Consider the following 26,440-nt stretch of genomic DNA (forward strand, 5'->3'; position numbering starts at 1 on the left):
GGAAGTTCATTCTTTTACCTTGGGAATTTGACAAACAGTGTGTTAACCGGACATCCAATATTTGTCGACGTTTAGCTTATATCACCTTACATCCGAGTCCTCTAATGGATCTAAAACACACACACACACACACACACACACACACACACACACACACACACACACACACACACACACACAAATACAAATGATGGCTCCCATTGGGTGATTTCAACTGAAATATACCCTCTGTACCTCAAGTATAGTAATACTGGAATATAACAGCACCCACAGCAATGTGTAGACCTGTGTCATGGTTCAAGATGACCTTCAGGCAATCATTGATGACCTTCAGGCCGTCTGGTGTACGCAGAGTTCAAACTGACAAATGCATTAATCTCTCTCTGTAGTCTGTAGTGTCCCGTGTTCCCTCTTCAGTGTCCCGTGTACAACACGTCTGACCAGCTGATATCCCCTGTTGTATCTGATTTCTGAGCTGCAGAAGCATAGTTTGTCTCGTCTGCGAGATATAGAAGATACTACAGCAACTTACAGTGCTGAAAGAGAATAATTATCTTGTTTGACATAACTGCCATGGACCCTAAATAGATGAGATCGCAGATATTGACATTGGTATGTTCCACCCAGTTATTAACAGAATTGCTTAAACATGTTAAGATCCTATCAGAATTCAAAATAGGTTAAGTTCTCTCTCCATAGCCCAAATGTAGGCTATGTGGCCTACTGTTGAAAAATGTCTATTCAAGGACATTGTGCCCAAGGCCACTAACATCTCCCTACCAATAGTCTGCTGTTTCATGAGCCACAGGGTGATATTAGCCTACTGAATCTACTCCTTAGAGAAAATGTCATAAGAGCATGTATTGTTTGGGCACATATCTGTGTGTGTGTGTATAATTTGCTGTAACTGTTTGACCATACTGCTACAGCTTAAACCGTTTAGGGTATGGTCCTTCACACATCCAGCCACCAAAAAAATAATGGCCCACTGTGATGGAAGTAGTGGCACCTCTAAACGCAAAAATATTGTTTACAACGACTTTTGGCTGTCAATGTAGCCTGTTCACGGTGTGAGTGTGTATGTGGTGAGCCCGTGTATGCGAGTGTGGCTGTAAGGTTACACTGGTTGTAAACTGATCCCTCCTACTCTCCGGCTAGCAGAGCGAACGGGCGAGTGAGCGAGGCAGGAAGGAAGGCTAGGCATTGAATGCTAACAAGGGGAGTTCATGTTGGAACTGCTCTAGATGGTGGGTGGTTTAACATCAAGCTATGGAGAAATACCATTAACCTGGTATGTGCCAGCGCGATATTCACGTTGATCGTCATCATCATTACCATCATCCTCATCTGCACAGCCGTCTTAATCTTTTCCGTTGAGTGAAATGTATCGGGACTGCTCGGGATCCGAATTCTGACAATGGAGATTGAAAATATCGTGGCCAACACTGTGCTGCTGAAGGCAAGAGAAGGTAAGCCACATCAGGGAGAATTCAAGGGGGTGACGAAGAAGACCGAACCACAACAAAGACACGACTCTGCCATTCTTTAGCTGTCCACAATCTGCGCAGTAGTCTGCTGTTTATTTGCATTCAGATAATTTCCCAGTCAGACAATCAGGGAAATATAGTGTGTTGTCCAGGCTCCTTTTTTTGTTTGCTGATCATGCTGCAATCACTACGAGTGAAGCCGTTAAACTGAGGATCAATACACTACTGTTTAAAGACATCAGTAGCTTTGGATCACGTAGCCCGTGTGGGCTTTTACGCTCGCTGTTACAAAGTATCAAACAACGGAACACATTTTATGATACATTATCTCTTAATTTACGTGCCGTGTTTGTTAAGTACATGGGGATTGTGTCATCTATACATTCGATTATTTCAGCGAGGGGATAACAGTATCCTACTACGCAGGCTTGATTTGTGGGGTGGCCTTGCCCATATTGCTGTAGCCTACCATTTTTGAGCTTCAGCGAGGGTTATTGAAGGAAGGTGCCATAGGTTAGTAGCTATATCATGCATCATATTGCTTCTCGTCGTGGTCTACAATTGTGTAATATTTGTGTCGTGGGCATAATAATTAAAAATACACCATATGAATATGGTAGCTAATGAGTGAAGCGTTGGATGGGGCAAAGGGGAGGCTATAGGCTAGCCTACTTCATGCAGGCCTGGTATATTCAGTGCGGAGAGGGAAACTGCACACGGCGTACCCCCATCTCCGCCAGCTTTACCTGCCAATGAGGCGAATCTGCAGTTAGGCCTCGAGTTAGCAGACGCCAATATGAATATAGAATATAGGAAGGCGAATCGTATTCCGATTTTGCCGTAGTGTTGTAGTGACTGTATAGAGATGAGCAGGCGTGACCCTTTGCTGGGGGCTGTTCATGCATGGAGACATGACGTCCATCGGTAATGGTGTTGTGGGACGCGTTGATGGATCCAAGCCTGAAAAGATGCGGTATTCAGACCACTAGGTTAACTGTAGGCTACCGTGTCTGGACTCTCGTCTTCTTGCGAAAGCAGTTATTTCTATTTGTCAAATGCAATGTAGGGTATTTTATGAGCTGTTTAGCGGAAGGTGTCAGCCCTTTTATTCAATAGCACAGAGGATCAAGGTGTTCCTCAGCTGTGTGTGTGAGAGATATTTAGTTTAAGGCATAGATTTATCCTATAGTTTACGTATTCTGCATCACATCCTGCTCCTAAACATGCAGCCCACTAAGCCCAGTAAGGGGTCAGAATTGCGTAAAAGTTGCTAAGGAGTCTGGGGCCAACATGTCCCATCACGCACCCTGATTATCCTGGCATAGTACAAGTTAATTGTTTGTCTGTAGCCATGACGTTTGCAAGTTTGACAGAAAGGTTTTATGAGGTGTGACTTAATTATTTAGTGACCTTTGACCCCAAATCTGGACGTTTTTCAAACTATTGTTTTTCTCATAAATACAACATTGCATACATGGCCTCTATAGTAGCAGACATTAATTTTAAAGAATGCAGACTCACTTCAATAAGGAACATCTGCATGCAGTCTAACTTTGCTGCAAAATTGTGACAGAGTCTAAAAGATCCGATATATCATTTAGCTTTATATTTGCTATATGAAATGCACATATGACATTGTACTGAGTGGTAGCCAAGAATCACATATTTACATTTTAGATGGAAAATGTAAGACCAGAGAAGAAAATCTCTGGATCACGGGTGACTGGGTGTGCCTTGGCACTAATGACAGTGAAATAAACAGATATTTAACACACAAAAAAGGGAAAGGAAGTGGCTGTGTGCCCTCCAGATGCTTTCAATTTGAAGATAAGATAGGGGATGTTTTCATTACACTACTCACTATAAATACCCACGAGTGGTCTTAGATACTATGTCGATAGATTTAAGAAAAATAGATGATGCAAACTGGAATATAGAAGAGTGGTTATCCTTACATTCTGAGTCACGTGAAGTTGAAATATACATCCATTTGAAGATGCTTCTAAACCACAAAGGTCATTGACATATACAGACTTAAAATATGCTGACTCACTAAAGTTAAGTCTAAAACTCTATCTGTCTGGTCATTAGTTAAATCCATGCACATTCAGTCTCAGAAGTCTACAGATGTTGGTAGTTCTTTTGAATGGCAGTCCAATTTAACCACTCGGGAAGTCTCCTTCCCCTTGATCCACATTGCCTATACAGAGCCCAGGTCATTATACAATCAGTGAGAGAAACAGAGGAGATATACTCATTTAGAATTTGCATTTGGAGTCTATATTTTTATCGCACATCCTCCTGTATTGGTGCCATTGTGTCCGGAGGTCTACCAATCTGACATAAAAGCATAGGTCAGGGAAATTACGTGCCATAATCCAGTTTGAATGGGTGTACATGTCACTCTTTCTATACAGTAGAATATTCTGCTTTTTGTGTATGTTTTGCAACCCTTTTTCCCCATTTTCTCACAAAGTACAATTTCTACTTTAAGCTGTCAGTGTACTTTCTAGAAAATGCTAGATCACACAGACCGTAAACTGGTGATATTCTGGAAACGCCCATTTTCACATCTCCTAAATTTTGCTATCTTTCAGCATGTTTCATTCTTTCCTCCTCTGTTTTTACGAGCTATTCACACATATTTTTGCGTTTGCCGTTGACGTTCAGCGGTTTGACTTTATTAGCTCGATGCTGCTAGCCAGAAGAACCGTCATGGCTTTCATACATCAGGGTGTTCCCACATTTGTCGCCCATAAAAACACATTGCTTTGTGAGGACTTCCCTGATGTGGTTGCCATTAACTGTCCTCACGGCTCTGCGAATGGGCTGTGACTCCAGAATGAATTCCATGTGTTTCGTCCATGCAAGTCAGGAAAACATTCTGTGTGCTGACAGGACCAAAAAGTTATTTGACACACTTCACAGTTGACACTGTTAACTTTGCACTGCATGTGCTGTAGTTCATTGTACCCTCAGTCTTTGTAGCAAAAAATAAATACACAATTTAAAACATTGAGCTTCTAACTTCAACAGCTGTGGTTTTGTCCACTCGTAATCAGGCTTATTAAAATTTACTGAAAATTGTAGGATGTATCTTTTCAAGTAGTACATTGTTTCATGTAGTAATTCTGCAATTATGAATGAATAGATAATGCACATGTCCACCCAGTTCTATATTCCCTTATATAGTTTCAGAATGTGGTGATCTACAGTATTCTTCCTTATATATTTTTAATTTGGATTATTTTATTTTATTTGAATGTGTGTGTGTGTGTGTGTGTGTGTGTGGGGGGGGGGTCTTTTTTGGAGATGCCACTATCCCTTGTGGTCTGTGGCAGCTGGTAATAATAACTGACTGTAGTGTGTTTACTCTGAAAATGCCTTCTCTACCAAAAAAAGAAAGCGATACCTTTTGTTTTACATGGAATTGCTGTTTGTCTCTATTGTAATTCTCTCACACATCCTAGATTATGTAAATGGCATTTGACCCAACGTACAGTATGCTTGGAATCCTCTATATACACATCTACCCATAGACTGGGAACTGCCTGTGTGTCGCTTCTTTTGTTGGAATCTAGGTGAGATCTGTCCTGTTTAGACACACACACACACTCACTCAGACCTATTAGTGTTTTACCACTAAATGCATTTGCACATTCATCTCAGTCCCTGACAGGAAACCCCCTGCTGCTAGGGCTGGATGATATGGCCATAGACTATGCCGTGGAGAAACCGCTGATATATACAATATGATACCAAAATAAAATCCCAAGTCAAATAGTGTTGACTGTTATCTACTGTAGAACATCTTAGGTGTTGCATTCAATCAGAAAAAAAAAGAAAAGAAATGATGCTCACAGCTGTGCAAATAATGCACATCAGCACGTTTTTGCATATGGAAAAGTATGCAAACCGTGCATAATGCTATGCAAAAACATGGTCAGTATATTGCGATATGGAAAACTCACGATAAACTCAGAATAATCACTATATACAATGCGCGTTACAGCCATACCTGCTGCTTGGTATGCCTTATTCTGTTGTGGATTGCTAGCTTAATTTATTTTTGGTCATTCTAAGAACCCTAAGAAAGAAGCAATATTCTTTTTTGAAGAAGAAGAAGAAGAAGAAGGATGCCAGCCCAGTGCTGTTGGGTAATAGTGGCAGTGTTTTGAATTAGCCTGATCTCAGCATGAAGCCAAAACTGTGTGAGGAAGCATTGTGTACAAAAATAAAATATTGAATGGAAGGTTCCTTTGAGTTTTGAATTGCGTAGTACAACAAATTCATGTTAGTACCGATGTGCAATGTGTCGTTATTATTATAAAGCCAAGAGGCTCATCTCAACTCAACTCAACTGGAAAACGTATGAATGTTGTGTGAAAGCTATATGTTCTATGGTAATTGTTATAATCTTGCATCAACAAAGGTCAAACAAGGCAGGAATATAAATGATCAACACAGTATGCAACTCGCTACCACAGTCACACTGTTCTTCATTTAGCACGCTGAGGAGCGTTAGTTTACAACTTTTCCTACTAGTTGAAGGGTGATGCTTGTTAAATGCTCACCCCATGGTAGTGCAGCAGTGTCATTATCAAACAAGAATGATCCTTTAAAAAGTTCTGTCTCTTTGGTTCTTTTAGTCTGAATTTGAAGGTCACTAACTGTTAGGTTTCAGGTTGTCGTAAACCTTGAAGGCCTCCTGCCATCTTGCCAATGGCAGGTACATAAACAGGCCTGCGTGTGGCATGGGCTTTCTCTAAAGTCAAACAGGTGTGTGCAGGGACACGATGTTCCCACAGAAATGCGGTGTTCTTCCTAGTACGCACATGTCTGAGAAACGTTTTAATAACATTTTAATGAGAGGGGAGTTCAAGATGGCCTACTGGCACAGAACCATGTGCTCTCGCTCTTTCTCTCTCTCTCTCTCTCTCCCTCTCTCCTCGTCACTTCACTCACTTTTCCCTCCCTCCATTTCACTCAGCGATTCACTCTCTCTCCTTCTCCTGCTCCTGAGAGCTCCTTGAATTATAGGTCAACTTTGAAACTCTTCCTTGTTTAATTTAACAGACTGATGAAATAACATTAGAAATATGTAGTCTTGAGACATGAAGCAAATGGTACGCTCAGGTCTTTGCATCTCTTTGTGTGTGTGTGTGTGTGTGTGTGTGTGTGTGTGTGTGTGTGTGCGTGTGTGTGTGCGTGTGTCTGTGCGTGTGTCTGTGTGTGTGTGTGTCTGTGTGTGTGTGTGTCTGTGTGTGTGTGTGTGTGTGTGTGTGTGTGTGTGTGTGTTCAGATGGCCATATTGCCACATGACGCGTGTCCTCTCCCCCAAGGACAGTTGGGAAAGAGGGGATAGTGATGAAATATGTATGATGAATGAAGCTGCCCCAGTCCCTCGGTGTCTCTCTTGGCAGGCCCAGCTGCCGCTTCCCATCTCTGTGGGAAGACTGTTTCTCCTGCTGCGCCATTCAAAGTCTTCTGGGTGTCCCATTTTTCCTCTTTTTGTGTGTGAGTGTGTGTGTGTGTGTGTGCGCGCATCGATGGCTACTTTCTCTTCCGTGGTGTTAGGGAGTGGGCTGGGCGGCATGGGCACTGGGCGGTGTGGGCCCTGGGTGGCGTGGGCACTGGGCTGCGATGCGGGCCAGAGGAGGGCACTGCCCTCAGACTAAACAAAGAGCCGGCGCCCCGCTTACGTCCAGGCCAGCAGGCCCGGCAGAAGAGCGCCACGTGAGGCCAGCGGGCCCTCTGGGAGACGCGGGGCGCTTTCGTCAGCGCTGACCGACCGGGCTGACATTTCAGAGTGTCAGACATCAGTCCTAGTGCTGGAATTTTAGGAAACACACATGGTTGCATCCTTGCATTGTTCCTCAGGGTTCCACTTTTCCAGAGGTGTGTGCTGCACGTGCTGCTTACGGTCAGTGCGATATACGGCCACAGAGGGCCGTTCAAGGCGTTTGCAATAGGGCTGCTCGATTACGGTAAAAGATCATTATCACGATTATTTTGTACGATATTGAGATCACGATTATTGAACGTGATTACTCAGTGATTTTGGAACTATCATCCATATATAATCCAACAGGAAAAAAATACATGTAAAAACATAATGCACACGACAACTCAAAACAAAAGGAGAGCATCGTTGTGAAACTGAATGTAGCAAAATAATCATTATATTTCGATTATGTTATTTTCGTAATTGTTGGAAGTCATATTCATAATGAATCGATTAATTGCACAGCCCTAGTTTGCAAACAGTTTTCTGTTAGTCTTGTTCTCGGCAAACCTTTTGCGAAACTCGCAAACAGTTAAAGGATGTAGTCCTCCGCAAACATACGGGTCATTCATTCCACCTCAATTCAACGGATTTTAGAGAAACTTTCTGCTTGACCATCTCAGAATTGCTTCAAACCTTTACCATCTGAAGAGTAACCATTTAAACTAACTTAGCCAATTGATTTCACAAGATTGAAACACAGTCAGTATCAACACATACGGCTTACGAATGTATATGTGGAGTCTATAGGTAGCAATCATTATTCACAGAAAGTTTGAAGTCTTTAGCTTTAACGCTTTTTGAGATAATGACATCTGAACTTTGCTGCAGATTTAGAGGGTGCAAATGTGCCAAAAATCAGAGGGGGGTACCATGTTAAAAAAAAAATCTCTATGGATGTATTAGGTATACCAATCTAATATTTTGTCTAAGTTAGTTTAAATGGTTACTCTTTAGGTGGTAATTTTGAAGCAAATCTGAGATGGTCAAGCAGAAGGCATTTGTTGAATTGAGGTGGAGTTACCCATACAGTAGCTGAATGTAAGGTAGGCAACGTGTTACCGTTACAATGGAATGATTTCGCCAAATTGTTCAGATTTAACTGTTCAAAGAAACCATGTTCACCAGCACCACGAACGTTCGCCACTGTTTGCCAAATTTAAACACACCTCAGGTCTGCTCAAACTCTCGTTTAGTATAGTTTACAATCTCGGTGGAAGCTCTTATGTGTTTACACTGGATTTGAAGGACCTCCCTTGTGAACTTCCTCTCTGGTCCGTCTGACACGGGACTCGGGCCTGACTTGCTGTAGGCCGAGGTATGGAGCCAGATGTCAGGTGTGTTGTCGTTGCTTTCCGCACCAATCCCGATGGCGGTCAGTCATGAGAGGACATTATTAGCTGCAGCTGATGCCTGGTAATTGTTTACTGGTTAACCTTCATGCTCACCGACATGACCACATGTTGTGCCAAGTTCTCGTTTAGTCGGATTTATGTGCTCAGTTCCTCCAGCATGGGGCAAACAGTGATGGTTCCCCTAATATGACCTAATATGATCTAATATGTCTCTAGATGTTGAAGAGTAATAGAGAAATAAATACTTGACGCATTGAAGTATTTATCTATTAACTGCTAAATGGTGTTCAGGAAAAGTACATCACTTTTTTTGGGATTTGCATTGTCATGACACTCGAGATGCATGTGTACTTGGTCACATATGAGCCTGTTTCTGTTTGAGATGTTTGCGCTGTATTGCCCCTGATGAAAGTCCAGTGACTGAAAGCTTGGTGTTCTTTTAATTAGAAGATACTAGCATGAATCTAAATGTGCTGCAAATTATCTTTTGCTTACTGTATGCTCTCAGACCATCTTCAATTCCTTTATCCCTCTGGTTGGTCATGGTTGGCACCACTGTTGCCATTCTGACGAGAGGCTGCATCTTTAGCAACTGACCCAAGGAAAGAACAGAAAGAGCCACACTGTCCTTGTCTGGCGTGGAGGTCTCTTATCAGGTGGGGTCCAGCCATGACAGCTGATGGGCTTATCCACTGATAAGGGCCAACAGACACTGAAGACGTGAAGAGTGAGTGAGTCCCCAAACCTACAACAGACAGCATGGGTTTGCCATGGTGCAGTTCAGTTTAGTTTAAAGAGACCCTATGCAACTTTTTCATGGTCATAAAATCGCTTAGAAAACGTTGTTTTGCTTGACTGACCAGTTTTATCGAAAACAGTCACATTTCCTCCCGCCCCTAGTGTCCCTCTCCGCTATTACAACCTTGCAACTTTCTGATAAACGATCGTTTGCTGTTTACATCTGGAAGTCAGAGACGCGAAAGGAACAAGAAGAACCACGCTTGCAATTTATATATTTATATACAGTATAGCCTATATATGTATAAATATACACGCTAAAGCTGTCGGGGAAGCTCTGCAGATAAATATGCAAGCATAAAACGAGCGAAAACGAAAAACGAAACCGAAACTAGAGATGAAATCGCCAATCCTGCATTATTCCTCTTTAATATACAGTTTCACATGTTGAACTGGTCACTGGGTTGGTCACAACTAACACATAATGGTCAAGAACTTAAACTGTCCCATCGGTTGGTTGAGTATCTTTATGTTTCCATAAAGCTTGACCCAAATTCAGATTACAGCAGTACATCAACTTCCTGAAAAGAATGAACATTAAAAAATGAAATAAAATTCATATCCTGTGACTTGAATTTGGTGCCACAGCCCACATGAATGAGTATTGCTTTTGTAGGTTGCAGGGGAGTTCCCTATGACACTGAAAATGCACTGAAAATATGTCTATGCGAGCAGATTGAGTGGAAGGCAGATAGAAATAGATAAAATGAAGGGACAGTTTGTTTCCAGTAGGCTGGCATGTTGTTTTTTTTTCTTCTGCGTTCTGCCGTGAATGTGTTCGCTTTGCTGTGCATGGCAGCTTCAGTTTTATGTGACGTAAGTGGAAAAGCAATTTGCGTCAGAATGTAGCTGATTTCCAGCTCCAAGTCTCCCTGTCGAGCGCACCTTGGTGACATGTGAATTAAACGCTAAAAAGCGACGTTTATTTATTCAGCTGATTATTCAGCCAAATGCCTTGGAGGCCAAACAGAATCTGGCAGCACATTCACCTGAATAAATTGTAGCCTCTACTACCTAAACTTCCTGATGGAGAATCATTACAAATGCACCCCTTCGGTTTGTGCTTCTGATATATTGTAATCCGACATGGCTCTTGTCAGTGCTTGCTGAACAGCCCTCTCTTGTGTAGGCAGAGACAGGAAGCGCTTCTACCTCATAATGGGCAGGCGGCTAACATTAGGGCCCATTGTCATCCCCACGAGCTGTTTATTTAAACTGTCACTTGATATTAGATAATCCACTCGCATCCTGCTCCCGCCCACTTTGATATGGCGCTCGGCGGCCGATCCTATCCTGTCACGAGACGGCCGGCGCACTCACTGGCCGCTGGCGGTGTCACTCCTGCCCCGGTGGGACAGGCCGTGCTCCGTGATCGATTGCGCTTAGCCTCCAGACTGCGCTATCAGCTGGCTCGTGGTCCTCTGGCGCCTCGAGGCCTTGACCAGGAAAAAAAGTGACAGATAGAGACAGATAGGTGGAGAGAGAGAGAGAGAGACAGATAGGTGGACAAGTTTATGTGTGAGAGGAGAAGGAGGGGGAGAGAGAGAGAAAGAGAGAGAGAGATAGCGGGCCATCTCTCAGGATGGTCCTTGAGGAGGGATCATCTTGTGTTTGTGTCTGATGGCATTGACTTGCAGTCGGTGTTCTGGGCGAATATGAAACATGGCCTGAGCAGATAGGCCCAGTGCTTTGTTTTACTCTGCAGCTCAGGCGTTTGGTGAAAGGCCAAGTTCACAGGGCTTTAGCTGATTATCATCATGGTTTTGACGTGAGCTGATTTGAATACTTTTTGCAATTTTCCTGCCCCCCCCCCCCCCCCCTCTCTCTTTAATAACAGCAGTTGCCACCCTGGTCTGCTGCTGTTGCCTCTCTCTCTCCCTCTCCTCAGCTTCTCATTCTATTCTATGTCCTCCTCAGACGAGAGAACGAGCCGATCGTCAACCCTTGCCCACTCCCACCCACACAATCCCTCCAGCTCTCCAAACATCTGTGGCCCAACCGTCCCTGCCCCTCTTGCTCGTGTGTGTGTGTGTGTATGTGTGCGAGAGAGAGAGAGAGAGAACTTGTGTTGGTCTATTTGTGTGTGTGTGTATGTGTGCGAGAGAGAGAGAGAGAGAACTTGTGTTGGTCTATTTGTGTGTGTGTGTGTGTGTGTGTGTGTGTGTGTGTGTGTGTGTGTGCGTGTGCATATGCACATGTGTATGTGCAAATGTTTTGTGTGTGTGCTGTGCTCTCTCTGCCCCCTTCCCACCCACCCCCTCCCCTTTAAGTGCTCCTCATCTGGCTGCTAAGGCAGTGTGTGTGTGTGTGTGTGTGTGTGTGTGTGTGTGTGTGTGTGTGTGTGTGTGTGTGTGTGTGTGTGTGTGTGTGTGTGTGTGTGTGTGTGTGTGTGTGTGTGTGTGTGTGTGTGTGTGTGTGTGTGTGTGTGTGTGTGTGTGTGTGTGTGTGTGTGTGTGTGTGTGTGTGTGTGTGTGTGTGTGTGTGTGTGTGTGTGTGTGTGTGTGTGTGTGTGTGCGCGCGCTCCCCATTGGGCATGAGTGTCCTGTGATGAGGTCACACATCACAGGAGCACAGGGGACGGTGGGACCTGGGTCACATGCACAGTGTCAAACCTGATAAATATAGGGTGGGTGTGTGTGTGTGGGTGGGTGTGTGTGGGTGTGTGTGTGTATGTGTGTACTCTGCCCTGGAGGAGATGATCACTGTGTATGTGTGTGTGTATACTCTGCCCTGGAGGAGATGATCACTGTGTGTGTGAGTGTGTGTGTGTGTGTGTGTGTGTGTGTGTACACTGCCTTGGAGGAGATGATCACTATGTGTGTGTGTGTGTGTGTGTGTGTGTGTGTGTATACACTGCCCTGGAGGAGATGATCACTGTGTGTGTGTGTGTGTGTGTTTGTGTTTGTATCGTATCGTATAGGTCTAGTGTTTGCTCTTGCTCCTCACAGCAAGTAAATATTGTTAGTGTATGTGCGGCAGTGTAAACTGGGGTGTAGCTGTGTGAGTGTTTGTGACGCCTGGAGCGGTCATATGCCTGCATGTCATAACAGGATCCCCTTAAAGAGGCTGCACGCATGACTAGATCAGTCACGCAGGTCACAAGAGTGCTAACACGTCCGTCGCCCGGCTCCGCTTTACTCTCGAAACTTTCAGAGCGCTCAAATATTTGACTTGGGCCGTTTAGCACTTAAAGCTACTTGCTTAGCTACGAACACACACATGCTACGAACGCACACGCACGCACGCACGCACGCACGCACGCACGCACGCAGAGTATATTTGTGGATTCTCCACCATGAAGCCAGTAACCTTGCTCAGATGCTGACCTCACGTCCGTCCACTGCACTGCTGTGTCCCTTGCATGTGTTGGTTGGCTCGGAGGAGAGACCCGGGGTGCCTCTCATTTGGTCTTTTATACACCCTCCCTTCCTTCCTCGATCCTCACTGATCTAGATAAAGAATGATGGGGCGGCAACAATGGGACAGTCTATCCAGTGTTAATTATAGATCAGTGGGAACTAGCCTAGAGGACCAAGCATCGAGGATCAAGGAGAGAGTTTGAGAGCCACTCCAGGCCTGCTGCAGGTCAGGTCAGGTGTTGGGGCCCAGTGTGGAGACCAGGCCTGCTGCAGGTCAGGTGTTGGGGCCCAGTGTGGAGACCAGGCCTGCTGCAGGTCAGGTCAGGTGTTGGGGCCCAGTGTGGAGACCAGGCCTGCTGCAGGTCAGGTCAGGTGTTGGGACCCAGTGTGGAGACCAGGCCTGCTGCAGGTCAGGTCAGGCGTTGGGAGGACCCAGTGTGGAGAGTGGGAAGCCCCTGTGTGGCTCATCTGGGCTGAGAGGGGAGATGATTCTTCTTGATTAGACTCCTGTGGCAGGAAATGCTTCGTGGGTGATAACGAGTGATTCACACCTTTCTCTCTTTTCTATTCTCTCTCTCTCTCTCTCTGTGTATGCTAATAAATGTTCAATGTATATAATATTTGGATTCATATAGTGCTTCTCGTCAGATCCCAAAAGCACTTCACATATGGACTGCCGTGTAACATCTTTCTCTGTCTTGTCTGCAGCTCTGTTCAGCCTTCTCGTCGGCGGACTTTCCTTTACTTTCATGCTCTATTTCTCCCTCCCTCTCTGTTCTCTCTCCCTTCACTGCGTCTCTCTCCCTCTTTCTCTCCCCCCCCCCCCCCTCTCTCTCTCTCTCTCTCTCTCTCTCTCTGAGTCACGTGCAGAACATGAAAATGAGCGTTTGATGGTGCAGGTTTCCGTTTCCAGTCCAACTAGTCTCCGTGCCGAGGGATCCGATGGAGCTCCAGGCCAAAGGCGTGCTGGGGGCTGCCAGGAAAACAGCGTCTGGGTGAGAGCAGGGCAGCAGCGCTTGCGAAACTCTCCCCAGCCGTGCGGTCTGGACGAGGACTGCGCACGGCATCGCTGGCCTCAGATGGACAGCGGCAGCATGTTTTTAACCTGCAGTGAGGGACTTGCTCATGTGCGCAGTCAAAGATTGCCTAGTTACTAAAGATGAATCGTGAAGGGTTTTTTTCAGTGGAACGAAATGGCACTACTTCCTACCTCCTAAAGGGGCATGGTCAGTGAGGAAATAGTCAGTGAAGAAGCAGCGTGCCGTTGAGAACAGATGGCCTGCGCTCAGCTGAGACAGAGACAGATCGCGAACAAAGTTATTTTTCGATGTACTTATCTCGCTGGAAAATACAATTTCAATGTATTATATGGGTCATTCCGTGTCAAATCACCCAATTTCAGCTACATTTGGAAAGTGACCCTCTCCAAAAAAATCTGAAATAAATCACAGGTGTTTGTAGACTAAACCTATGCATAAATCTTAAATAGTATGTCTGGATCGCTAATGGTTTAAAAACTACAGCCCTTTGAAGCTTCAAGTCATTTTAAGCATTGTGGTGAACAATCCTTTTTGGTCAACTTGCAATATTATTGGTTCTTTTGGTATTTCACACACATCAGTGAAACTATGTGAATGGAAGCACATTTTCCTGTTGAATTAAGAAATCTAATCAGATGAGACGTGTCTTGTGTAATGTCCCCTCTGCTAAGCTCTGAAAATGGCTATAAATTCATTATGTGAAAAGACATTATCACTTTTGAAGGCTTCTCATTCGAAAGGTATGTGCCACAAATTTCATCAGGTTTTTTCCCCACTCATATATGGACTATAAGGTCATGTCCATGCATCAACTTTGGTTGTAATCGTTGTCATATTGTCAGAGCATTTTGTTTTAATTGGGCTTGATTTTCAAAAAGCCCATTTTCGTCCTATCATTTCACCATGTGGACAGTTAACAGGATTTTTTTTAATTTTACCATAACACATTCTGTATGTGAGGATCATCTGTTCAAAATTTGGGCTTGTTGCTGAGTTAATTTATTGGAGATATGATTTTTGGAAAATATTCTCTACAAATCCACTGAACTCGCATTGGATCTGCAGTACCACTTTGCACCACATGGGATGCTCTTTTAATACAATGGAAGTCAATGGAAGAGTAAGAGATTCACTTGTTTGCTGCACATATCCAATCTAAACACAGATTGTATGGTTCATAGTTGAATTTCTCCAAGGAATTATTGCAACATGAGCAACATACTACTCATAAATAAATCTTATTTAGAGAAAATAAGCGGATCAAGCAAATTATACACACATAAGACTGACTGGTCATCATACATGCAGCAAGAGGATTTAGCATAATTGCCATCTTTGGCAGTTCCCACTGATATAGATAAAGAATGATGGGGCGGCAACAATAGGATAGCATATCCAGTGTTAGTTAGATCAGTGGGAATGAGCCTGGAGGACCTTCCTCCAGAGTTGAGGAGAGAGGTTGAGAAGGGGCCTATATGCTTGGTATGCAGTCCTCTGTGAGAGACAAAGAGCATCAAGGTGGATCAGTGGTTTGTCTCCATGTTATCTGGGAAAGAAGTGGGAAAATGAATGTCATGAAGGAACATTAAAAAGGGGGGGGGGGGGGGGGTTGTCAGGTATTTTAAAAAGATACTTGATGAGTTATCTCTTTTTCATGAATGCGTCTTGGATCCAGGCAATAGCGTTTTGAGCCCTCATACCTTTTGATGAATACTTTTATGTGATGGAAACATGCATAGTCATCTTCATCAAGTGAAATACCTGAACTGCATCTGACGCTTTTTCTGCATCTGACAATGCACTGAATTCTTGAAACCCCTTTTTTCTTGAATTTGTTCATGACTTTCATTTTCCAACTTCTATGGTGGTGTAGAAAACTGTTACAAAGATGGCAAGCTAAATCCTCTTGCTGCATGTACTGTATGATCAGTCAGTCTTATGTGTGTATATTTTGCTTGATCAGAAAATTTAGCTAAATACGATTTATTTATGAGTAGTTTGTTGTTCATGTTGCAATCATTACTTGGAGAAATTCAACTATGAACCATAAAATGTGTGTTTAGATTGGATATGTGCAGCAAACAAGTGAATCTCTTACTCTTCCATTGACTTCCATTGTATTAAAAGAGCACCCCATTTGGTGCAAAGTGGTACTGCAGATCCAATGCAAGTTCAGTGGATTTATAGAGAATATTTTCCAAAAATCATATCTCCAATAAAGAAACTCAGCAACAAGCCCAAATTTTGGACAGATGATCCTCACATACAGAATGTGATATGGTAAAATAAAAAAAAAATCCTGTTAACTGTCCACATGGTGAAATGATAGGACGAAAATGGGTTTTTTGAAAATCAAGCCCAATTAAAACAAAATGCTCTGACAATATGACAACGATTACAACCAAAGTTGATGCATGGACATGACCTTATAGTCCATATATGAGTGGGAAAAAAATCTGATGAAATTTGTGGCACATACCTTTCGAATGAGAAGCCTTCAAAAGTGATGATGTCTTTTCACATAATGAATTTATAGCCATTTTCAGAGCTTTGCAGAGGGGAAATTACACAAGACACGTCTCATCTGATTAGATTTCTTAATTCAACAGGAAAATGTGCTTCCATTCACATAGTTTCACTGATGTGTGTGAAATACCAAAAGAACCAATAACGTTGCAAGTTGACCAAAAAGGATTGTTCACCACAATGCTTATAATGACTTGAAGCTTCAAAGGGCTGTAGATTTTAAACCATTAGTGATCCAGGTATACTAATTCAGATTTGTGCATAGGTCTAGTCTACAAACACCTGTGATTTATTTCAGATTTTTTCGGAGAGGGTCACTTTCCGGCACTGGGTGATTTGACACGGAATGACCCATATGGGTTTGTCATTTACATCGCTGAATGAAGGGCTAAGGGATTGGTCATAATCCGAGATTGTGTTCATTTCTCCCATAGGAATACATAGACATTGGACCTCCCGATTGACTCCTAATGGGGAGTGTCAGTTGCGAACCCCACGTCACAATGATGCCAGAATTGACCCTCTTATGAATCGTTTCTCTTTATAAACAGTCTCTGGCGCAGACGTACACTTGTACGTACGCACGTTCTAAGGAGGCTTTGGAACATGCATGAGTGAATGAAGCAGAAAACGATGAGGTCATGCGTTGTTTACCGCTGTTTACAACATTGTGTGATCACAAGCAAGGACCAGAGCGACATTTGCGAACAAACACTGCCGGGTACATGTGGCGCTCAGTCCAAGAAATCCAGGAACTCTGTGTGTATGACATGCAGTGCCGCAGACTGGATGTGTTTAGCCGTTCCTATGTGAGAATGTAATGTTTTGCTGCTGGCTCCATGGCCAGTGTTATGTGAGTTGGGCTCTCTGTAGTGGAACTTCATGTTTGGCTTGCTTTGCCTACATCGCTTCATCGGGATTTAGTGAGGAAGGCTGACGTCATCCTTTTTCAGTGAAATTAAAACATCAGTCTCTCTCTCTCTCTCTGTCCCTTCCTCCCTCTCTCTCTCTCTCTCTCTCTCTCTCTCTTCTCTCTCTCCCACACACCTCAGACACACATTGCGAGTGTGTTTGGATTTTAAACGATTAGCCATTTCCACCTTGGCCTCCGCTAGCTTGTTCTACGTCTGTCTACATTCTTTTTTTCTCAGATTGGTCCTTTCCAACCTTGTCTGTACACTCATAAAGTGCAGCTTGTTAAAGTGATGTGATTTTCCCCCACTCTCTCTCTCTCCCTCTCTCTCTCTCTCCCTCTCTCTCTCTCTCCCTCCCTCTCTCTCTCTCTCTCTCTCTCTCTCTCTCCCTCCCTTCCTCTCCCTCTCTCTCTCTCTCTCTCTCTCTCTCCCCCTCTCCCCCTCTCCCTCTCTCTCTCTGAGCTCGCCCGGTCGGCCGGGGCCGCCACACAAACAGCCCGAGCCGAGAGGAAGAACTGGATTGTGGTTTGGCATGCAGAGATCGTATCTGTTCCTCCCCAGGGGGAAGCCGCTGCATTTCGGGAACAGCTGATCTGGGTACAGTTTCCCTGCGTCCTCCTCGATCCTGACGTCAGCTGCCAGGCTGAACATAGGCAGCAGACCCAGTCTGAACCGAGAGGGTGTTTTTTTTTTTCCTCTTTTCTGTTTGGCTGGCTTGGCCCATTCCTTCCTTAGATGGAATCTGGCGATGGGACTCTCCCACAGCACTATGTAAATGGTTGTAAATAAATCCTGTTGCCAACGGCCCTCTTTGTGGGATTGTAAATCTGTACCTGTCTGGATTAGCCGGGCTTCCCTCCCCTATGGTCACTTATTATTCCCACCCCCGAACAGCAACGCGGACTGACCGCTGAACTGAACGGCCACACCGCCACCTGAACAACATGTTCACTTGCACCTTACAGAAGCCAACAATGCCAGTGTCAACTGACTTCAGTTCCGGTGTTGTCAGTGGCAACAAGCAACAAAACGAGGGGGTGGGGTGGGGGGGTGGGGGGGAGGGGGGCGTGCAGGCAGAGGCCTCTGCCCATCGCCAACCATTGTGCAAGGGCTTTGCACAAACACACTGTTCCCAGAACAGCAGCTGGAGGCTTCCGCCTCGGCCCATGCAGCAGCGGGCGGATAAAGATCAGTATGCGCCGGTGTTTAGATGGTGTAAGCCGATCCGGATGAGCCAGGGGTCCACACGCATGAGAGGACATGTTTGGGTTGCGCTGTCGGCGAGCTACGCCGCGGTGGCCTTCGGAGGCTGCTCTGAGATCAGCTCTGGCTGCTCGGCTTGATGCCTTTTGAAGCTCATGACCTGACCCCGGCCTCGAGCATCACTTTTCCATTTCCAAGGCTTAGTCACCCACTTCATTGCTATCTGGCCTGCACCGTTGGGTGTGTGTGTGTGTGTGTGTGTGCGTGTGTGCCTGCTTGTATGTGTGCGTGTGTGCCTGCTTGTATGTGTGTCTGTGTATTCATTAGTGAGTGTGTGCTGTGTGAAACCCTCATCGTGTGTGTGTGTGTGTGTGTGTGTGTGTGTGTTTGTCTCTCTCTGTGTGTGTGTCTGTGTGTGGATGAGAGAGAGAAAGAGAGAGACATTTTTTTCTTTCCGTTTTTTCTTTTTTTTTCTAGCTCTGAGCTCAAGCATGGAACGTTTACTGAAAGTATTTTCTTTTCTGCCCGTGGGTTAGACGGCCGAGTTCTCGTGTTTTTTAAAAGCCCCGCTCCCCCCATCCCTGCCCCCATCTTCACCCCTCACACTTCTTTTTTTTTTTTTCGTCCAGCAAAAGGCCGGGAAACAAAACAAAAATAAATAAATGTGTTCTCCAGCGCCATATTAAGAGGCGATCCAGTCCCGCATGTGCGTCAGAGTGAAATTACACAAGGGCGGTGCTTCCTCGCGCTCTCTCATCTGCTGGAGATAGTGTGGTTTATCTGAGTATTTTAAGTCTGGGGTTTAGCAGGAGAGTGTCATTTTAAAGGGGAAAAAAATGAATCAACATTTTTCAGTTCAAGAGAGAGAGAGAGAGAGTGAGACAGAGACAGAGGGTGGAGAGAGTGAGCAAGATAGTAAAAAATGGCCAAGTGTGTGCCTGGCTGGCTTTAAGTGTTTGTGGGCTCGTGGATTTTGACATGGCTGGGAATTCCTTGTTGTAAGGTAATGTAAGGTAACGCAAGGGAGAGGGATCTAGTGCGCTGGGACATTTGTCTTGTCGCCGGGCGGATCGGAGGGGATTAGGGGGCGCTGGCGGAAACCTGTCCGACCGGTGGAGTGGCGTGGCCTCATCCAGGAACTGTCCTCGTGCTTGCTGCCATGGCGACACCAGCCCGCGGGTGCCTTCCTGTCTTGTGACAATTATGGTCTATGTGTGCAAACATCGGGACTGCCGGGAGAGAGGCAGCAGTGTTTTGTCACACATGCATACATACACTTGCATACACACACCCACACATGCGCACACACACACACACACACACACACACACACACACACACACATGCACGCACACTGCAGGTGGATGGGAAAGGCAGGTCAGTGGTCCGAGGATATCCCCCCTCTGTCCTTGAAAACGCTTCTTTTTTTTTTTTTTGGCTTTGCTTTCAATGAATCATACCTGCGTTGACACCCCTTCCTGTCCCTTCACCCAAATAATGCATATGGATTTAAAATGGAGAGACGTTTTCTTTTGTTCTTAAACGTGTTATTTAGTGAACACTGACTCTTGGTCTTTTTTTTAATCCCCAGTTGTTTGCTCTCTTGGTGTGTGTGTGTGTGTGTGTGTGTGTGTGTGAGAGAGAGTGATGTAGCAGATCATTGCTGCCGTGTGTTGGGTTAACCACTCAGCTTGATCATCCACATACGATGCATGCATGTGTACACACAAACAGACACATGCATGTACATCATTAGACTAAACAATCCCATAACACACACACACACACACACACACACACACACATGCACACACACACATGCACACACGTGTGTGTGTGTCCCAGAGGATGCGCACATGGCCCCAGTTGTTCCAGCGGAGGCTCAGGGCTGGCCTGTGGGGCCCCAGACAGTGCAGCTGTGCAGGGGATCACTCCGCGCTCTGAGCTGTGGGACTCCGCTGATGTCTCAATCAGACGTGCGTGCTCTTGTTTGTTCTTGATTTTGCACACACACACACACACACACACACACACACATGCCACAGGCCCAGCTGCACATACACCCCGTCACACACACACACACACACACACACACACACACACACACACACACACACACACACACACACACACATGCGCACACAGGCCCAGCTGCACATACACCCCATCGCACACACACACTCACACACACACACACACACACACACACACACAGACACCCCCTGTAGTGGAGTAGGCAGAGAGATGATCCAATGGGCCTCTGGTACTTTGTGAGAGTTGAAAGCTCCGAGGCCTAGCTAGAGGGAGGGAGAGAGCTCTGCTAGCTGATTAGCCCTGCTTCTTATTCTAGACGCCTTTATATGTATTTGGGGTTAATCCCCTCACTCTAAATTGGAGGTCAACTTTTTGCTGACTGCTAACCCACGGTACTTATTGCAAAGAGTTGGCTGTTCTCTGGTGTCCTGGCTCAAATCCCAACCTGGCTCATTCAGTCTGGTCTCACAGCCATCCACCAGTGCAATTGACTCATTTATTCATTCCCTCAGAGCTGTGTTTGGTGAGCATTCTGGCACAATAGTGGCTGCCGTGCATCACCCAGGTGGGTGCTACACATTGATGGTGGTCAGTAAGGTTCCCCCTCCGTTGGAGAAGCGCTCTTGCTGCCTTGATAGAGCGCTATATAAAGGCAATGTGGCGTTGTTGTTGATTGCACTCACTGGAAGACTCCCTTCTCAGGAGATTATGATCTCGCAATCACTCAACTGTAACGCCTCACAGACTCGTTTTGGCCATTTTGGTCATTTCAGTAGGTCCAAAAAAGCAGCAGTCAGGCTTCAAACAAATGTAAGTGTATATTTGGACGGGCGGTTCTCTTACGGGTTCAGATTGTTTGGCCTTTAGGGGAGTCATGCTACAGGAAATGGCTTTTTCTCTTGCTGGTTTTGAAATGAGATACGTCAGTGTGACTAGGGACCCTGCCTGTAATGACCAGAGAGAGGAAATGGTCGTACAAGCTTGAGCTCATTAAAAAAATGTCCGTGAACTACTCTTTTTTTATTATGCTCCCTCCCCTGTTCACATCACACTGCCCATAGCAACCTGAGTCTGTATGTACATTTGAATATCGGAAATAAAAGCACAACCACAAAATTAGCTTTAAAAAAAAACAAAACATGTTATTTTCATCAGTAGGTTTTTCTGAGCATGCAAGTATGTCATGACAATGAGCCAAGAATTTTTTTTTTTTTCAAATATAAATGTTTCCAAACAGATTTAACAAAAAAACATCCTCAGGGAATGTTAATGCATGTACTGCACGTGTAAGAGTTATGTCAAAGATAAGAGAGACCTGGGGGGGGAGAGAGACGGAGAGCAGTTGGCCTGACCCCAGCGGTCCCCTCTCCTTGGACTCCAGGAGCCAAGCGTTGACCCCAAGGGAAGAATGCCGCAGATGCTTGCGGTTGATTAGTGCCGGGGCCAGATATGAGGCCTGACCCCCGGCATCTCTCCACTTTCGTCAAAGGAACATTGGAAACGGTCTAACAAGTGAGTGAGGGTGGTCTTCAATTTGCGATCTCGACCAGAGATTAGATCATGACCTTTATGTTCTAGAAATGGTAAATATAGCCATTTGGTAAATATAGCCATGTTGCGTAAGGACACAGATGCGGTTAACGCTGTGTCTAAAAAAGTACATAATAATAATTAAAAAAAAAAAACACTAGCATGTGTGGCTAGCATGCTGTGACCACCAAACTAGTGAGTGGCTCTAGCAGATCCTAGGAAAATGTTCTGAGATTTCAATCCAGAGGAGTGCAGTCTTAGAAATGCTTAAGATACTGCTGCGCAGAACGCTCAAGCTTCCCAGGCCTCCGCTAGAGCAAGAACAACCGCCCACAAAGGGGAGAGTGGGGAATTTGATATGTGGTGTGTGTGTGTGTGTGTGTGTACAGTACACTGCATATTTATTCAAAGAAGTCAGGTGTGTGTGCGTGCGTGTGTATGTATGCATGCGCACATCTATGTGTGCATGTGTGTGTTTGTCACACACACACACCTGTGAGTTTGTCTGTTGTCACGGGCAGATGACATATTGTCGCACGGCACAGCTGTCATTAGATGCCGTGTCCTGGCGGCTGTCCAGCTGTGGACGCCGCATCAATCTTCACAGCCCTGTTTCCTCCTCACCGCCGCCTCGGACGGACCGACGTGGAAACTGACCCTGGGCCTGCCCTTCCTGTCCGTTTTTCGGGGGGGGCCTGACGTGTTTAAACCCGGTGCCTTTTGGTGGGTCCTCATCGGGAATGTGTTTGACATTCCTCGCGCCGTGGAGAGGAAGAGCCCTGTTTATGTTTGGCTGTCAGATGTAATTTGGTGTGGGCTGGCAGAGCAGGCTCCGAGTCGAGCCAGCCCCCGAGGACGAGATGATTCTAGAAGACCCGCGCTGACCAGAGTCCGACCGCTGTTCCAGCTGCAACTGATTTGTTGTCTTTTTGGATCGTGTTTCTGTAAGCATGCATGAAGACTGCTATCAACATTGCGTGTGTGTGTATGTGTGTGTGTGTGGGGGGGGATGGGGGGGCGGGGGGATCTGGTGTGACTTCTTGACGTAGAAGCAAAGGAAATTCATATTTAGACTAAAATCCTTCATCAACAAATGCTCTCCCTGTTGAACTAGACTTTTCCACTCTCTGCTGTTAGAACCTCTGAGTCTGCATGTCCACTGGGGCAATGGGGAAAGAAGTCGTTCATTCTTACTGATTTCATTGGTTTGGTTTCCTTACCTGTGGAGATTTTAGTTCACTGTTGTCCCACGCATTCCATCCTCGTCTCTGTTGCCCTGGTGCTGCACTTTGACCTCAGGAAGTGGTTGGTGAGAACAGACAGCTGTTGTCGCCCCTCTCCCTGCTTTTGTTTCCCCATGGGAAAGCCATAAGGGGGAGTTACTAAAGGAAGTCGGGTGGATGTCCCATGATTCTTCCATATGTAGAGTGTGTGTGTGTGTGTGTGTGTGTGTGTGTATGTGTGCTTGTGGATAAACCAGGAAGCCTGTTTTGGTTTGGTGGTTGAGGAGTGGGTTTGTTTGAAGGAAACCATAATGGTTACCACTGGGCATTTAATTCTGTGCATTTGAACTGCCAGGTCACAGACTACTTCTAAGACCCAAATGACTCCTGTGAGCTCTCTTGTACTGGATGGAGGGGTTGGGGGGGGGGGGTGTTCCTCCAGCACTCCTCAGTCCCCCCCCTCCCCTCCAACCACCCTTACTGACAGCTGACCAAATCTCCAGCACTACTTGTGTGTAGGATGCATGGCTGTTGTTGCAGGTTTGTGTGGCGTGCTCACGCTGCTGTGTTTGTGTCTTGGTCTCTGCCAGGTGGTGGAGGGAAGAGGAATGGCCGGAGCAAGAAATGGAAGGAGATGCTGAAGCTGCCACACATCAGCGTGTGTGAGGAACTGCGGGGCACCATCGGTGAGTACGAGCGAGAGTGTGTGTGCGTGTGTGTGTGTGTGCGTGTGTGTGTGTGCGTGTGTGCGTGTGTGCGTGTGTGCGTGTGTGCGTGTGTGTGTGTGTGTGTGTGGCTCTGCAGGCGGCGTGGCCGACCGACCGAGCGTCCGTGTGGCTTTCGGGACAGGAAGAGGGAGAGAGTGTCTGGTATTTGGTTAGCTTGCGCAAAAGCCAGATGTTTAGACAGGCGCTCGGGTGTTTGTGGTTTATGTTGGGTTCTTGTGTGTGTGTGTGTGTGTGTGTGTGTGTGTGTGTGTGTCTGTGACTGTGTGTGCGTGTGGCTGTGTGTATGTGGCTGGGTGGGGTGTGTGTTTGTGGCTGGGTGTTTGTGTTTGTGTGTGTTTGCATGTGTGTGTGTGTATGTGTGTGTGTGTGTGTGTGTACTCACTGTATAGCCCATGGCAGAAGCAGTGTGTGGTTGAAGGTTAGCAGTCACAATCCTGTAAACCTCATTCATCAAGGATCCCTCGACAAGTGGCCGGTGCGGTGCGGTACGTCGTAGCGTGGTGCGGTGTGGTGCGGTGCGGTGCGGTGCAGGGCAGCTCGGTGTGGTCAGGCTAGCTGACCTCGCTCCAGCATTCCTCCGGCATCAGATCAGATCCGGCAGGGCACGTGAGGGTGGTAGAGGTGCCCGCCTCCGGCCAAGGCACGCACGGCTCGGAACACGGGAGAGAGAAATGACTCATCCTGCGAAAAAATGTGAAATATGATAATAAACGTAGATTCACAAACGTGCAGGAGTTTCGGTGGTTTATGAAGCGCGGTGCGCTGCCTCACGTGAGCGGCCAGGAACAGGAACAGGACTCCAGAAGGACCAGGAGGACTGAGAGACCACACCTACACCTGAGGGGCCGCTTCCCACACAGATCTATGGGGGGATGGCTTATTGGTTCTGGGCTTACTTAAGGCTCATGTGTCCTCCTATATCAACTGGGTTCTCCTGCAGAAGGTTCCCTCCTCTGGAAAGGGTGTTCTGCTACGGAACAAGGGTGGATCTGGCCTCTATTTATATAGCGCCTCTAGCCACCGAAATACAGTTGAATTGAATAAAGGTCACAGTGGCAAGAATTAGCTGTCTCTGCCCAGTGCCCAGGCGACAGCTTTGTGTGTGTGTGTGTGTGTGTGTGTGTGTGTGTTTATGTCTGTGTGAATGTCATATCGGTTCTATCTTGGTGTGTATTTGCATGGGTGCATTTTTTAATGTCGCATTCTAGTGTGTGTGTGTGTGTGTGTGTGTGTGTGTGTGTGTGTGTGTGTGTGTGTGTGTGTGTGTGTGTGTGTGTGTGTGTGTGTGTGTGTGTGTGTGTGTGTGTGTGTGTGTGTGTGTGTGTGTGTGTGTGTGTGTGTGTGTGTGTGTGTGTGTGTGTGTGTGTGTGTGTGTGTGTGTGCATGCATGTGCGTGTGGGTTTGGTGTGTGCGTTGAGTCAGGGAGGAAGTGCAAGCCGGAGTTCCTTCCTGTGAGTGCCTCTCCCTACCCAGCGTGCACCCCACCCCTGCAGCCCCACAGCAGGGAGGAAACCAGCCTCGGTGCCCTGCTCCGCCATTGTCTCACTCGCCACGCTCTGGCCCTGTGTCTGTCTGTGTGTGTGTGTGTGTGTGTGTGTGTGTGTGTCAGTGTCTGTGTATGTCAGTGTGTGTGTGTGTGTGTGTGTCAGCTTTCATGTTTTGCGTGTGTATATGTATGTGCATTTGTGCGTGTGTGTGTCTGTGTGTCTGTGTGTGTGTGTCAGCTTTCATGTTTTGCGTGTGTATATGTATGTGCATTTGTGCGTGTGTGTGTCTGTGTGTCTGTGTGTCTGTGTCTTTGTCTGTGTCTGGTGTTGTGTGGGCATGTATTGAGAGAGATGATCCATTATTTAGAGTCCTTGGCTGTCAGATAATCCCTTCTTGCTGTGTTTGTCAAATCTCTCACCCATATTTCTGTGTGTGTGTGTAAGTGTCTGACTCTGACTCTCTGACTGTCTTCATATAGAATCACGCTGTGTGTATGATCAGTAATAATGTGTAGTGTACATTGGTGTGTGTGTCTGTGTGTACACTTGTGTGTGTAGTGTTTGATCAATGATGTGTAGTGTACACTTGTGTGTGTGTGTGTGTGTGTGTGTGGTGTGTGTGTGTGTGTGTGTGTGTACTAGTGTACACTGGTGCATGTGTAGTGTATGATCACTGGTTTGTGTGTGTGTGTAGTGTGTAGTGTGTTGTGTACTCTGATGTGTGTGTAGTATACACTGGTGTATCTTTGTGTGCTCATACAAGTATGCACATGACTGATTGCACATCTTTCATTCTGTTTTGTTGTATTCGAGAGTGTGGGTGTGTGCGTGACTGAGTGTGTGTGTGTGTGTGTGTGTCTGTGTGTGTCTGTGTGTGTCTGTGTGTGTGTGTGTGTGTACGCCTACATGCACGTGCTCATGCCCTTCGTGCCTGTGTGTGTGTCTCGCCACAGCTGTGGGGGTCGTTGCCA

General features: G+C 46.0%; 1 protein-coding gene and 1 long non-coding RNA gene across 3 annotated transcripts in view; one reads left to right on the forward strand and one right to left on the reverse strand.

Annotated features, from left to right (window-relative positions):
* The window catches only part of LOC134065078 (uncharacterized), an 11,660-nt gene extending 2,468 nt beyond the window's left edge, over positions 1–9,192 (reverse strand). Inside the window, exon 1 of the long non-coding RNA XR_009936310.1 lies at positions 9,123–9,192. This is a non-coding gene — a long non-coding RNA (uncharacterized LOC134065078). The remainder of the gene's footprint in view (positions 1–9,122) is intronic.
* Positions 1,183–26,440, forward strand: part of LOC134064989 (G protein-coupled receptor kinase 4-like) — a 54,213-nt gene continuing 28,955 nt past the window's right edge. For both annotated transcript variants that reach the window (XM_062520512.1, XM_062520513.1), the window contains exons 1-2: positions 1,183–1,469; positions 23,845–23,940. In XM_062520512.1, coding sequence (XP_062376496.1) covers positions 1,418–1,469; positions 23,845–23,940 — 148 coding nt within the window. In that variant the 5' untranslated portion in view covers positions 1,183–1,417. The remainder of the gene's footprint in view (positions 1,470–23,844; positions 23,941–26,440) is intronic.

Source organism: Sardina pilchardus, chromosome 2 (genome assembly GCF_963854185.1).
Source record: "Sardina pilchardus chromosome 2, fSarPil1.1, whole genome shotgun sequence".
Classification (NCBI taxonomy): domain Eukaryota; kingdom Metazoa; phylum Chordata; class Actinopteri; order Clupeiformes; family Clupeidae; genus Sardina; species Sardina pilchardus.